Source organism: Galleria mellonella, unplaced genomic scaffold, assembly GCF_026898425.1.
Source record: "Galleria mellonella isolate WM207_F2 unplaced genomic scaffold, CSIRO_AGI_GalMel_v1 utg63, whole genome shotgun sequence".
In the NCBI taxonomy this organism is placed as follows: Eukaryota; Metazoa; Arthropoda; class Insecta; order Lepidoptera; family Pyralidae; genus Galleria; species Galleria mellonella.
Genome location: NW_026442130.1, coordinates 5,721,053 through 5,737,767, shown reverse-complemented (window position 1 = coordinate 5,737,767; position 16,715 = coordinate 5,721,053). Strand labels below are relative to the sequence as shown.

Genomic DNA, 16,715 nt, shown 5'->3' with positions numbered 1-16,715 from the left:
CTTTCTTCCAGTCAACCTTTGAATATCTGACAGAAAGTATGAATTGGAGGAGACAGAAAATAATAGATAATTAAAAAAATAAGAAAATAATATGTAGTTTGTATAAGCCTTGCAAAATTAACTGATTGACTACTAATTTACATATATTTTTATAATTTCAAATAATGGAAATAAATAAATAATATTTTGTTATATTTTCTTTCTTAATTGTAACAAAATTTTATGTAAGTGTATCATAATAGTCTACGGCTGCAAGCAATCATTCGTAAACTTGGTATACTTAACTCAGTAATAAAGTAATTGTAATAAAACTAGATATTAGCTTTAACTCAAGTCATTATCTTTATGGTAACATTTATCAGAAGTCATTATATTAAGAACGGAAGCCTAGCTGTTATGACATTGTCTACGAGTATCTACATATTATGAGCGATTGTTCGAAACAGGTCAACTTATCGAAATAATGTTTCGTGTTAAACACTAGAAGATATTACAGTGCCTCTTTTATGGCACAACGATGGAAATGCTACAATGTAATGTAGTCATATTAGAAACTAGGGCTTGTTCTACGGCAGTGGCCGGTTACGAGCTGTATTTATTTTTTAAATCTTTTTTATGTATATATATATGTATATATATATATATATATATATATATATATATATATATATATATATATATATATATATATATATATATATATATATATATATCCGTGTTTGAGAAGTATAGGAGACTGACTCCGGATCTGTGTGAATAGCGTTTTATACTGTTAAAATGACAATTATTATGGAAAAAACATATGCAAACAAATCAGATTATAGTCTACGTTTACGTACTGTTATTATATTTATACCTATGTATAAATAATTAGAAGCCTTGACCACTTATACAGTTACTGTGCAGTTTTATAGTCACATATAGTTTGTATTATGTTGAATCAAACAAAGATTCATGATTGCTTGTAGATGATTTGAGATGTAGTCACACAATACGTAACGTACTTACCGTGTAGTTTTCGTACAAGTGCGAAAATATTACAATATAGAGTTCATAGTAAATATACCAGAGGGAGACTGTACAAAAGTCGTTTGCTTGGGTACCTCTGTTCTATTCATGTTTCATTCCATCAGGTGGGCCGTTAGCTTGTTTACCATTCTAAGTTGCATAAAAAATGAGCAGAGATATCATATCTATCAGTTGAATGTTAATTGTCTAGTAAGAGCGCGTCATTAAAATGTTTTAATATGTTTATATGTTGCTTCAAATATGTTTGTAAAATATCACATCAATAGGATCAATAACTAATTAATAACATTAGTAGGAGTAAATATATCTCTTAATTGTAAATATCTAATGAGTATTCGACATCTAAATAAGTATAAATGACTTAGTTTGTGGCAAACTCAATTGATGCCAAAAATAAATCAATATCTATACAGAACTAGCGAAAATATTATGTAATACATATGTGAAAAACCATACTCGAATTGAGAATCTCCTCCTTTATAGAACCCGCTTAATTATAAAGCTATACGAGGTATGTCCGGAAAGTACGTATAAAAGTTTTTTAAAAATTTTATTTTACAATTATTCAGGTAAATCAATTTTATCCCCTTCAAAGTACTCCCCCTGTGACATAATGCACTTGTGCCAACGCCGTTTCCACTGTGAGAAGGCTCCTTGAAAGTCCTCTGGTTGTAGGTTTCTCAGCTGCTCCGTCGTAGCTTTTTTTATCTCATTTATGTCCCCCAAATGCCGCCCCCGAAGTACCAATTTGGTTTTTGGGAACAAGAAGAAGTCACACGGGGCCAAATCCGGCGAATAGGGGGGGGTGTTCGGTCACCGTAATGGAATTTTTACTCAAAAACTCACGGACAACAAGAGAGGTGTGGGCAGGGGCATTGTCGTGGTGAAGAATCCAACGCCCCTCTCGCGCCAATTCTGGACGAACTCGTGCCACACGAGCTTTGAGGCGTCTGAGCACATCGACGTAGAATTTTCCATCAACTGTCTGGCCTGGAGGGACGAATTCTTGATGGACAATCCCCCGAACATCGAACTCTTTCTCGGCCCTCTCTGAATCTTTTTAGCCACTTGTGGACGGTTGGTTCCTTCACAGCATCATCCCCATAAACTGTTCTGAGATCGGCAAAAATTTCACGGCCATTCTTGCCGAGTTTCGAGAGAAACTTGATTACGACGCGCTGCTCTTCAACGGAAGCGGGCTCCATGCCGACGGGGTTTCGTTAAGAGGTAACTTCACAGATGGCGTGACAAGCCAGTTCGCACCGCACGGCGGTCAGACCAGAACTGAAGCATTGTTAGGGACATAAGGAAGGGGTCCTGCGCTTACCTGGCCTCCCCACTCCTCTTTCTCGCATTCCAGAACACTTTTATACGAACTTTCCGGACAGACCTCGTAATTAGGCATGGGTAATATGGATACCGATCCGATATCTATATATTGGTTTCCTCCGCACATTGACGGTGGAAATAAGGTTATTTCATTTCATTATTTTATTTCCATTTCGATAATGCCCATATCGATCGGCTATCTATTTTCGAATATATTAGAACTCTGTTATCCAATATAATTTTTTGCATAACAGCCTTTTACCACATTCGTTATTGGACTGGTATATAGATATTAATTAACTTACTAAAATATATAGATATTGCTGTATATTACTCACCCCTATTTACAATATCTACAACCGGCAAAATCTCAACGTTACCTTCAGTCAAACTCAATAAGTGTAAATCTATGGGTGTTTCCATAAATATCGTTACATTTCGCTCGTAGTGGGACCTTCGTTTATTTATAAATATCTCTTATATTACACTCTTGAATTATAGCTAGCAATTTGAAATTGTCTTGCGGCGGAGTGCGTGGTTATACCTGGCTCTTTCTGGACCTTCGACGGGACGTCTAAACTGTTATTTAATGTCAGAATCCACTTGTCTACACTTCAAGGCGGCGAAAATTATGTTGTGGTGTTATAACTAAGCAGTGAGTGTAGGATATGTTTTCGTTTTGTGAATTTATTAATTAGTTTTATTTGAATGGACGGTTTTTTAATTTATCGATACGATAAATACTTCATTATCACCATCAAATCAGCCGTTAACTGTCCACTGCTGAATATAGGCCTCCCCCTAATGGCTGATATCATCATTCTTTTTAAAACATTTAAAACATCAATTGAAATGAAATTCTAAAACAGGGTACAGAGGAATAACATCTGAGTCCTCAGGAATGGCAACGCATGGGGGGTATCATGGGCGAAACAGTATACTCTGTTATGTCTATGGTACTGCTCATGTCTATAGGCAACGGTTACCACTTTCCATCAGGTGGGCCGTCAGCTTGTTTGCCATTCTAAGTTGTATAAAAAAAAGACAATAAATGCAAAAAACCTTGTTTAACATGTATTGTTTTTGAAGTCAAATACGTCACTAATAATGATAAAATTCTTATAATACAAGTGCTGATAGACCTATGGGAACACTATGAGTTCCATCACTAGACCTCGACTTTGACCTTATTTTTGGTAATTAGAAAACGATCAGGCACGTGCCAAAATACCAAGACAGGTACATCCGGTGTCTCAGTATCTTCTATCATTCGAGAGGTAGATAATTTTGTTTTTTACGTGTATATAAATAAAGATAAGTTTACTATGCTGAAGTAAATTGTATCTTGTCTAGGCCCTGAGTATTTTTAAATGACTTCAGAATGGAAGAGCTTTTTTATTCATCTGTATTTTTGTATGCATGTACACTATGTTCGCTAATACTGAGCCGATTTCTATAATTAGTTTTAAAATCGATAAAGTTTAATATTTCATTATATTAAGTCGTCTCTGCTTTTTTTAATAAACGGAATAAAATAAAATTAATTAACAGTAAAAAAAAATAAGATTTAAGCCAATCTACACTTTATAATTAAAATTTAAAATTTAAATCTAAATAAGGCTCTTTTTAAAGTTCACAGGACCCTGTAATGAAGTTTTGAAGATAATATCAAATGCACATTATTGTGTATTTTATTTGTCGATGGACACAATAGTCTATCAAATACTTGCGACATATCAAAGTTAAGGGCCGTCGTCCACTAAACACAATAATAAATCATAAAAGTTCATGCAACAAAATGTTTTCAAACAAAGATATCGCGTGACATATAAAAAGTACGATCGAATATAAAAAATGACATTGTTAGATTGTTAGTTGAGTTAATTCAAGAGAATTTTTTCATGGATGATAATGGAATGGTAACCTTCCAGCGTATACCGATAGCGCAGTACTAGTTCACCGCTTACTGTTTTTTTTTTTTCAATATTATAATACCACTTACTTGTTACTAACGTGCGGATAAAACCAGGACAGTTAGCCCATTTTGACGAATTCCACACTATAATTTCCGGGAGAAACCGCGTCGAGGTCGATTTGACTGGATATATTGCTGGTAATGGAAGTTATCTTTACCTTATACCTGAGTTTTCTGGTCACATTTTCGTCTAGTCTGGTTTTCCATAACTCCTTAAATTAGGATAGTTTCTGGATCAGACCTGGTGGAAAGCTATAAAACGCGACTCTACGTAGTGGACGCAAGCTTTACATTTTCAGTAGAACAGACAAGACCACCTTGTCCTATATAGAATCAATTCAGTTGTTCACGCATTGATTTATATCATTCGTGATGTATCAATACAGACGTTCGTATTAGCCTTGATAGTATGGCGCTGTCATTTTACTTTATATCATAGTTAATACTGCTATCATGCAATAGCGTTTTTATAATTTACAGTAACACGATACGTTACGGCACGATTTGTTCAATTTTGGTTTCTGGTAGAGAAAAAATACTTACATTTTTTTTTATGAATGATAATGAAATGGTAACCCCGTCCACGCTAACGGTATACGGTGGCGGGGCTCCATTGAGGGACGATAGGTGAGGATGAAAAAGCAGATCAGTCAGCCCATCGTGATGAATACATATAGAATCTAGCACGATGGTTTCCAGGGGGCACCACGTAAAGATCGACCTGACAGGGTATATTGGAAAGCAATGGGACTGGTAGTCTGCATTACTAGCAATCCCTTCCCCCCAATACTTACAATTAGAAACAAGAAGAAATATGTATACTTTAACTATAAATTATAAATGATAATTTTGCAAAATTTGAAGCAATTCAGACGTGGCAATAAGAAGTTTCATACAAAAATTATCCCTCCTTCACACCACCCTCCATAAGTTTCATGCAAGAAAAAGTAGCGTATAACCGTTTCCAGGCTCACATCTATCTCTATACTAAAATTCATCATAATCGATTTAGCAGTTTAGGTGTGCAAACGTAACAAACTTTCGCATTTATATTAGGATTGTAACATTATTAAAATAAATACATTTATTATTTTACAACGTAATAGAGTTTATATTCCATTCCCGTCTAAGGTCATATCGATAAAATCATACGAATGGCACACTATGTAATTCATTTGATGACATCGCGGCATACTGCGATGATTGGTGCTTATAAGTCGTAAAATAAGCAATGCAGTCGTAAAATCGAATGTAAACTTAACAGGTAACTTTGTTTGCTATCAAAATAGTCTCGGATTGGGCAGGCGTGATAGAGCTGTGCTGTGACAGATGTCGAAATCTATCGATTATCGATAATTTTTCCTAAAAAATTAATAAAAAATATGAAGAGGTTAAGTACAGTAACAATATATACATATTTCTTCATGAATACTCTCACCACACACGGTACACGATACACGGTAGGATTCAACTACTTTTTTTATTGTAGTCATCAGTAATATTTAATATTTATTTATTTCTTATTGCATTCCATAATATAATTAGTAGATAACATTTCAATTATGGACCCTGTTGAGCACAGCAAGTAGGAGAGAGGAGGACAACATTTTTTACTTTAGAAGTTAACATTTATAGATATTTATCACAGAATATATCTATCTAGATAGAATCATATCTACTTAGTTTGAAGTTATGAACCTATATATGTATACTTTATTTGTATTTGTACTCTTTCATTTAAAAAAAGTTAATTAACACAGAATGTTCTTGGCATCTAATCGACTTCAAAATTCACAATATTCTCAATTCGTTTAAATTTTTTAATCAAAAAGATTTTTGGACTTTCACAATTGATGATATATTAATTTTGTCAAAACTTTGCTAAGTTTTGTATAATAATCGTATTTACTTAGATATGGACATTAAGGAAATATATCGATCTTACAAAATGACATGACGACAAATATTGGAACATCTCTAATAGTAGTAGTAATAGTAATATAGTCTTCATAATTTAGTTGTTATTGAATAATAGCAAATCTAGGATTTACGATGCTTCGTCATAACTCTATTAATTTGTTTACAAAGTTTCAATATTGTATAGGTACTAAAATCTATAGATAGAAGACCATTTGAATCTCTCCATAAGTTTATCGTCAAAAAGGTGTATAAAGATTTCTTAAGGGTCGGCAAAGTGCACGTGACATCTCTAGTTGTGCAGTCTACAGTAACTGTTTACCATCAGACGAGCTGTATGCTTGTTTGGCACTTTCGTGGTATAAAAAAAAGTCTGAAATATACTGACCGACTAACGTGGAATATGTAATGCTTACAACTGTTATTAAATACACTCTATACAATTATGGGTACAAAAAAAAAGAAATAAAAAATTTTTTGCCCATAAAAATAATTATAACTGGCTTATTAACTATTCTTATGATTATCCATATTACAGAGATTACATTAAATTTCGGGCACCTTTATAATTTATCGTAGCACGGCACGAGACGATACGTTTTTTAATTTTTTTTTGACGATTTTGTTTCGCAGCAGTTTTTCGCTTCGTAAAGAACAACGGTAGCTTCTGTTGTCAGCCCATTATGATGAATTCGCCAGGAATTAACCATGATAGTTTTCAGGGGAACCGCGAAGAGGTCGACCTGGTTGGGTATATTGCTAGCAATGGGATTCTCAGTCTCCATTACTAACAATCCCTTTCCCCCAATATATATGTTATTGGGCCGATATATAGATATTTGAATACAATATATAGGTAGTTATCAGTATTAGTTTTTGGTGCTTTAACGACACAACTTGTGATTATGAAATATGGCACACCCGTACTACTTGCAAATGTTTGTATCTGTAATACGTTTATTATTGTAATCTTTTGGAAGAAACAATAAAAAAGTATCTATCTATCTATAACCTTGTTTCGATCATGCAGACGAATTCGTAGGCATAAATACTGTTTTACAAATCAAACTGCAGATTAACCATACCGATTCATGTTCGGTCACCGTTTATGCTACGAAATAACTAATAAGATTATGTAATAACAGATTATTATGGGGAAGAATAAATTCTGTTGAATCAGTCGCGCTCTGATGATGTTTTTACAATATTTATTTATTCAAGCGGAAGGGGAGAGTCGGTAATTGGCACACCACAATGGAGATTACGCGGCTTAACGTCGTTTGTGATTCAAATATTGACGGCCCGGTGGGCGAATATAGGAGCCTGTTATGATAATATTCCTGTCATTTCATAATAATTTGTCCAGGACACATTCACACCAAATAGCCGTTGGAGTGTTAACGTCTGTTTTGCGGTAATTGAAATGCATAATATGGCATCTTGAATGCGTATAAATTTGGTTCTGAATGGTGTCAAGAGAATAAATAGTTAAATTATTCGTTTTTAATTATTATTAACTCTTTACATTATACCTTTTTTTTATACAACTTAGAATGGCAAACAAGCTGACGGCCCACCTGATGGAAAGCGGTAACCGTTGCCTATAGACATAAGCAGTACAATGGACATAACAGAGTATACTGTTTCGCCCATGATACCCCCATGCGTTGCCATTCCTGAGGACTCAGGTGTTATTCCTCTGTACCCAGTAAATTCACGCCATATCCCACCCTTCAAACCGAAACACAGCCATGCAAACACAACTGCTTCACGGTTGAAATACGAATGGGACAGAGGTGCCCAAGCAATCGACTTTTGTACAAAGTCTCCCTCTGGTAGATAGACAATTAATATTGTATGTATATTGTTGGCTTTCTTCATAAATAAGGCATAGTGTTGTATACTATTTTCATCTCTAACTATGATAATGTGAAATAAATACACAAGTAACAGGACATACAAGTAATAGAAATTTAAAGACCAATAAGAATTAATTTCGGTCTGTCTGTAATTACACAAATACTATATGTTTCGAATCCTGAAGTATTAATGTTACAGATTATTCTGTAATACCTATGGAAGCTCTCAAGTGTTGCCATTCGAGAGGACTATGGCCTGCCTCCTCCTCTGCACCCTGTAATTTCACTGCCATACCCTTTAAAACGAAGTTTTGAATAGTTCCATAATGTAATAGGTATGATTTATATGTCATCAACATAATATTAGCAGTCAACTGTTTACTGCTGAATATAGACTTCTCCCTATTAGGAGGTTTTGCTAGTAGTTGTCATGTTTGGCAGACAGGTTGGCAATCGCAGTTAGTTAGGTGTTGTATTAAGAAGGACGCTGCTGCTTATTCCTCGACCATTAAGTTCTCTTAGTCGCCTTTTACAACACCCACAGTAAAAGGAGTGGTCCATTCTATGCCGGGACTACGCAGTCATTTATATAGGATCGTATATATAATATTTGATAGTGCAATATGGCCTTGTGCTCGTGTCAATAGTTAGCGTAAGCATCACCCGCTTGACTTTTAATAGCGGCTACAAGCGAAGCTCGCATCAATCTTCGCGATCGTCACTGTCGGCGCAGACTTGCCCCCCCCATTCGATTAATCACACGGACGTTTTCGATTAGCATCGGATATCCTAAAAAATAAACATGATCTAAATTATGACTCATTCTAAATTAATATTTGCTATTTGCACTTATAATTTCTAAACAGAGCAATGTGTCAACATTTCTGTTTATATACCGAGGATGAAGTAAGAACCGGCTAACGGACAAAGTAATAAATCAGTAGAAGAAGGAAAACTCGATATAAAATTAGACTATATCCTTCTCTTGTGGTACGAGACCCGTACTTTTTTTGATGAGTGAAAATGGAATGGTTACCCCGTTTGCGCTATCGGTATATGCTGGCACGACATCAGAGAGGGATGATAGATGAGAATGGGAACAGGCCGATTAGCCTATCGTTATAAATTTGATATAAATTTACAAGGGAGAACCGCGTGGAGGTCGACTTGACAGAGTGTGTAGCTAGCAATGAAGCTATTAGATTAGATCCCATTACTAGTTAATTCCTTTCCCCCAAGTCCATTCAGCGAGGGGGTGTTAAAGGTAGTCAATGACTTAAGCTAAGATATATAAAGGATGAAGTCAAATTCATTACATTCCTTTAGGCAAGTGTTATGCCAGTGGTAACTTCTTATTCTTCTGTTCAGTTTTTTTATGTAATTTAGAATGGTAAACGAGCTGACTGCACACCAGATGGAAATTGGTAACCTTCGTCTATAGACAAGAACAGTGTAATGGGCATAACAGAGTTCCCTGGTACAGTACTTCATTAAAAGAATGCTAATGTTTTAGATTTCAGCTCCTATAGCATTCTAGGGTTGACAATGCAAGTGTCAATTTTTGCACACTGTGACCCGAATGCGTCCATTACTGATGGAGCGCACGTACAAATATATTAGAAGGAAACAGGAAGTGTCAAATGGCGTTTCGTTGTCTTACCACGGCCCAGTTCTTCGTAGCGCTAAGTGCCTTGATGTAATTGTTCGGGCAATGCAAATAGCTCGGTGTTTGATCGCGTGTAGGTACGTACAGTGCGGTGCGGCGCCGTCTTCGCTTTGGGACACTTTTGCCCATGCCTCAATGTAAACCGGACGAGTTGGACGTGATTGCTTAACGGGTTTCCCGTGTTTGCATTGTGATGTCAGATCAGTATTTCGCTGTTAGTACTGTATAGCGTTTTAATCGTCGAACGTGTGATGTGAGATCTTGTTTTATGATTTTTGTTAGTTTTATGTGAACTTGACGTGTTTTGAGTTATTCATAACAATCGTCATTATTCCTTTCTCTGTATTTGTAATTAGCGACCTACCTTGACTTCGCACGGGTTTTTTTTATGGGTAAAAATGGTATGATAACCCCGCCTGCGCTAACGGTATACGCTTGGGGAGCACCAGTGAAGGGTAATAGATGAGAATGAAAACAGGCCAGCCCATCATGATATTTTCATCAGAAATTAACCATGATAGTTTCCAGGGAGAACCGCGAGGAGGTCGACTTGGTTGGGTATATTGCTAGCAATGGGATTCTCAGTCTCCATTACTAACAATCCCTTTCCCCCCTCTTCGCACAGGTTGATAGAAAATTATATGTAGCCTACGTTAATTGCTGTTATTGTAGCTTACTATAGCTAACTTACTATAAATTAAATCATCTTCTTCCTACCAATATCCCAATTATTATTTGGGGTCGGCGTAATATGTTTTCCTCTTCCATTCTTCTCTATTCCTAGTTATTTCCGCATTCACTCACCTTCTGGCCATATCACCTTTCACACTGTCCATTCTTGCTTTTTAGGTCTTCCTCTGTCCTTATAGCTATCTACATTCATCCTTAAATGAAAGAATTTTTAAAATTGGTTATGTTGTTTAGAGTTTACCCATCTATCAGCAAACAAACAAATAAATACACAACAAAATCAGATCTTTCCCCACTATAATATTAGTATAGACAACATAAAATTTCATGTAAACTTGTAAAAGTAAACAATAAAGTTACATATTTATAAAGAAATAAAAAATAAAATCAGTTTGCATTTTTATTATTTTTCCCAATTTCGTTTTGTAATTGATCTGTAGATTTATTTACTATTACCGTGTACCTTTTTATTTTTAATTTTTTATAACTGACTAAATTTTTTGTGTTGTTATTTTGTGAGAAAAATAAATATATATATTTACTTAGTATCCTAACTTTTTTATTTTTAATCTTAAGAGTAAGAGAAAATTGCAGTTAATTCACATAAAAAAAAGTTCTTGTTCCGCAGTGCACTTTCCCGCGCATTTTCCTAACCAATCGAGCGTTTCGCCCTTTATCGGTTGAAGCTAAAGTGATACAAGTCTTTTATCACTATTTTAAATTGCAGAGTACACTTAAGTGCCGGATATCGGCGTAATTATTTGCAATGACACGTTTCTCGCAGCGGGCGTGAATTATAAATTTAGGTACATATAAACATCACAAATACCTATCACAACATTTACCTACATATATTTTTATTAACATATATGCCATATAATATTAGAAAAACTGTATAATAATACATTTATGACCTCCGGTCAATGATTGTGCGTTGTTTGCATAAGACAAAGTCGTGTCAATTTTGATAACGATTTTTTAAAAAAGGCTCGTGTATGTTTGTACCTTCATATTATGTTTATTGGCTGGTAAATATTAGTATCTCTATTAAGATTAATACAACCATGAGAGGAGCTTGTTTGTGAACCAGGCCATGAGTCAGATGGTAGGTACGTAAGTAGGTACTTCATAAACTATTTGCCAGATATAATTGATTGGAATCAGCAAAGTTTTCAATAATTGGAGAGATATTTCAAATATTGGAGTTGCCGTTTTGAAATATCAGTAAGATGGGTTACGAAGTTATTAATTTATTATTGATACATATGATATAATGATTATTTATATTTTGCTGATATATAGGTAAAAATTATTTTATAAAAAGAATATTAATTTGTAAATATGAAATATTTAAATATAAAAACGAGAACAATAAGCATAAATGAAACAATTAAAAAATGTATAATAAATGAATAATGTTGCAACTATTATGTATATATAAGTAACAATAGTAAAAATATGTACATATAGCTCATAAAATTAACACTATTGTTTTTCAATGATGATTATTATAATTATATGTATAATTGTTAGATATTAATGCAATTCCTATGTTCTTTCAAGTATGCGGGTGCACGTGGTCTCTGTGCGCTCACCGTTACAGAACATTTCCTATACATTGGAATATTAATTTAATTCTCAAACAAGACGACCAATCTAACGCAGTGGTTGATACGTTGTATTGCGTAGTCGAGGTCCCGGATTATTTATGTCATAACATGCTGTAATCTGCGGGTTTGTTCATATGAATTATGAATAAAATATTGCGAAAACGTTCAAATGCAATTTTGTTTGTTACGAAGGTACTAGGTTATGGGTCTTTTAAAGGTATTGAAGTTATACTATCCTTTGTAGTATAACATAGTATGAATAACACAGTATCTTATCTTGTAGTAAACATTTCCCTAAAAAACTCAAATTATTCTATTTCTCTGAAAATTAATATCGATTAGGTTGATGTAATTTTAATTTTCTAAGTTGCCTAAATCTAAAACTCTGACATATGTATATGTATGTAGAAAATATATTTATCAAGTAAAGTACTTTACTCATTTACTTCCTTTTTGTTACAGTTATACGAGATCAGCGACGACCCACAGAGGAAGGAGTTTCTCGATGACTTATTCTCTTTTATGCAGAAACGAGGTAAGTCTATTTTCCCACAATTTCGAATCGACATTATTAAACATGTTTTGATTAATCCTCTGTTACAATTGATGTTTCTTGTAATTTATCATGAGCCTAAATGTTTCATTCACGATCATCGATTGGAATGATATGAAACGTCCAGATAGATTAGACCAATGCAGTCATACAAACTGTTTCAAATGAGAGTTCTGGGTTCAATGGACCACAGATACAAATCAGATATAAGTTAAATCAGTCATTGGTTGTATAAACGGTTTTATATTGTGGAGATCGCTGGTAGTGTGATAAGATCACGGGTGATTGACGACTTGGAGCCGTGGTACTAAAACTGTTCGCTATTAATGAAATACGGAGTGAACACTCAAAAGAATATTAGTAACATCTGATACTGTAGCGAATGTAGAATATGTTATCAATTTAATATCTTATAGTATCTTTAATGTACATAGCATAATAAGAGGACATTCTTCGGCTGGATTTTTTGCGACAATTACAATTTAAAACAGGTTTAACTATGTTTTTAGTTTTATAATAGTCCACTGCAAATTTTATTACGGTTATAGTATTTTTAGAAAATGTTAGTAACTTTTTAATTATTGTTTCATGATCTTAGAGGAACTTTCACATTTATTATTTAATTATTAATTAGTGGCGTTGCATATACAAGTGTGGGAATTCGCCATATGGAACTCGACCATAAAGATAATCATTATATTTTAAATATCATAATAGAAATAATTAAGCAGGAGATCTCTCGATCGCCTCGGGCGTCGAGATCGTGCGCGGGCGCGTGATTGATAACTTCACATCCCTCTCTTTCTCAGTTACACATAAATCGATCTGCCGTCTCTTTTTAGCATTAATTGATCTCTGTTGTTAATGGCGCCAGCATTGTCGCTGGATAGATCATGTTGATATCTAACCGCCTTGTTGTTACTCAAATCAATAGTTTTTGTTACTGTGTTCTTTATAATTATGAATAGATTAATTTTAGGCTATCCAACTAATTTTTAATAAAGAAGTTATTTTATTGCTTAATTATATTTATAGTTAAGGCTAGCTTTTAGCATGTTACTTAGTACGCGTGGATTTTGGAAGTAAAAAAACCATTTAATAGGCCAATTTTAAACGACATATCGAGATAAAACATATACTAGATTTTAAACTAGACCTTCAGGATTACACTTATGTAAACCGAATCCAATTTCATGCAGTAGTTTCTACCAGAACAAATATACAGACTGATATACAGACATAACTAATTACAATTTTATTTTATTATCAAGATAACAATTATAATCTCTACTTGTTCTAAAGACACAGATAAAGACATAAGATTATCAAAAATCGTGTCGCGAAAACGCGGTTACAAAAAGTGGGAGTAAATTAATGACTACGCAATTAGATATAATATTGTTAGATGAACAGTTGCTATATGTATATCTAAGTCTTTTGCTTAGCTCTTGTAAATTGCATTATAAAATATAAATAACTAGTGATCCGGCCCGGCTTCACACGGTTTTTAATATTAGTGTAGACATTATGATAAAATATTTACAAAATAATTCGAATATATAAATAATAAATAACATATCTATTTTCGTATGCAAAGTACTTGGTTGTATAATTACATCGACAATAAATAATAGAATTTGTAGAATAATTTAATATATCGAATAAATTATTAAATATTTACGAACATTAAAGTATCATATTTTAACCACACATTTTAAAACACCATTAAAATTTGTTACGGCGCTTCGTAATAGTATCCTCCACACGTTGAGTGTATCACACTTCGCGATCAGAACGGCCCTGCTTATCTTGTTCGGAATAAATTATTATTCAATTTATCACATCCGAACGTACCCAATAAACTTCTGGTTGTTATTACGCGGAATAAGATAACAGCGAGAACTAATCGGCACTTGTATGAGTTTAAACGAAAATTAAATTAAGATTAGTTGTGATTTAAAAATACATAAAAATTAAGTTACATCACTTCTGTGCTATACTAAAAAGTCGAAGAAATATTTGATAAAAATAAGAACTAAAGATATTAGGAATTCTTATGCCACAGGGCGAACAACTTGAAATTAGTAGAATTAATTTATTCGACCCAGGTTAATCTCGCATATTATGTGCCTCCATCACTCCGAGTGATCTCTTCGTATTAATAATGTTTTATCATTTATTATTGCTCATGAGTAATGAAAGTTAGCCCGCCACGCCCCGCGCCGTCTCTGCACTCTGTCTTCGTCTGTGTTTAAGAAAAAAGAAATTAAAAATTTGTTTTTTTTTTTATATTAATCTTTGACGTTTAATTTAATGCCAGCGACAAACGATTATGTAAATGTTGATCAAAGTGTTTAATATACCTAGCTTGGTGGGTGTTCCAGAACTAATTAGTTTTTTTCATATTGTTGTTGTAATTAGTTGCCATTGCAAATAATTAATTATTTGATATTATTATAATTTTAAATGTTTTATCTGTTTTACCGGTACCGTCATTACGGTTTGAAAGTTTTTCAGGAAAATTACAAATAATATTAAATCAAATTCGTGACGAACTATATATCTTTGTATAATCTTCATGTTTGTGATTATTTACATAAAAGTTTGTCATGTCCGTATTAATACATATATTAGATTAAGCAATAAATGTGAAATAGGTATAAATTAATTAATTAATTTACTATATAATTAAATTTTGCATTTCGTACTGAGTTGATTACTGTTCCACTTTTATTATAGGATCACTTTGTCTATCTGTTTTCACGTCACACTAATTTAGGTCCTATTGTGGCTTTATACTATTCTTATACCTTACATAAAAAGTAGGGTTTTTATTAAATTAGCAACGGACGGAACCCTCATGCCTCGCATCCTACTCGCACATGTCCCGGTTTTTTAAGATTATTATCGTAGTCAATGAGCATGTAAGTGGGGGTGCGCGGGGTTGAGGCGTGAGCTGCACCGTGTACCACGTGACCGTCTCGTTAGCAGCTGATTGATCGGCCATCGGTCCGCTTCTGCTTATGTACAGGATGTGCACTAATTCTGTTGCGTACAACGACACTGGTCCACACAAAACCGGATAAAATTAACCTTATGTCAATGGATTAGGCCTTGATCTTGAACAAATTGCAAGTGTTACTCGTCATCACTATTTGAGACGCGGTTGTAGTTATTTATCTTTCGTTCAAATAATTTAATAAAAGTCTAAACAAGATTTTCTGTTATCTTATTTTAAAAATATTATAAAATTAAATGATGCGTTATTTTAATAAACATTTTTAAATTGTAGAAAATACAGAAATTACTTTCTAGTAGTTAATGTCAATTACTTAAAAAAAAGGACAAAAGTATAGGTTAAGTGTAGGTTTATTTTATAATGAGATTTTTAGTAATGTCTAATTTTCAATATTAAAATTTAAAGATACAGAAATTCACGATTTAAATTTGTTAAATTAAAAAAAAATAGGTATTATAGATAGAATAATATAAAATTAATTTTTTGATGACCATTTTAAAACATCACCATGTAGATCCACACCTATTGTTTCACTTGTTAATAGCGAGTGTGGTATAACTAATAACATCTCATTCGGATTCATTTCCCGTGATTAATTATCTGTTTAATCGATATAAGATGTTGTGCCAACAGCCTTCTCATGTTTCTACCTACTTGTGAACATGCAACTTGCACCTTACTTAGACCCGGTAAGGTTCATTGTTCATTGGTATATCACTGATGATAGATTAGGTTAAAGAGTTGATCTATCAATTTTTTTTCATTTCATTGAAGATAGCTTTTGTTGGGGGTTTAATTGGTGTCTTAAACTGGCTTGTAGTTAATTCGATTTCGGGCTGAGCCGGCGCTCATTTGTTTTTGTCTGCTTACTCTTTAGTCGGACGAGTGTTAATCTAAACTTGATTGATTAGATGAGACTCGATATTTTAGGGCGGGGACGTTATTACGATTATTCCATTTTGAAAGGTTTGTAACCTATGTGGATTTAGTCGACAAAAAAGGAATTTTGTGTCTGTGCTTATTAGGTTTTTAATTAGATAATTTTCATGACGAGCGCATGTTAAACTT

At 33.6% G+C, this 16,715-nt stretch overlaps 1 protein-coding gene across 2 annotated transcripts in view; it reads left to right on the top strand.

Moving 5' to 3' along the window:
* The window catches only part of LOC113521722 (protein dead ringer), a 170,441-nt gene that overhangs the window by 102,713 nt on the left and 51,013 nt on the right, over nt 1–16,715 (top strand). For both annotated transcript variants that reach the window (XM_026907358.3, XM_052899793.1), the window contains exon 5: nt 12,538–12,610. In XM_026907358.3, the coding sequence (XP_026763159.2) occupies nt 12,538–12,610 (73 nt within the window). The remainder of the gene's footprint in view (nt 1–12,537; nt 12,611–16,715) is intronic.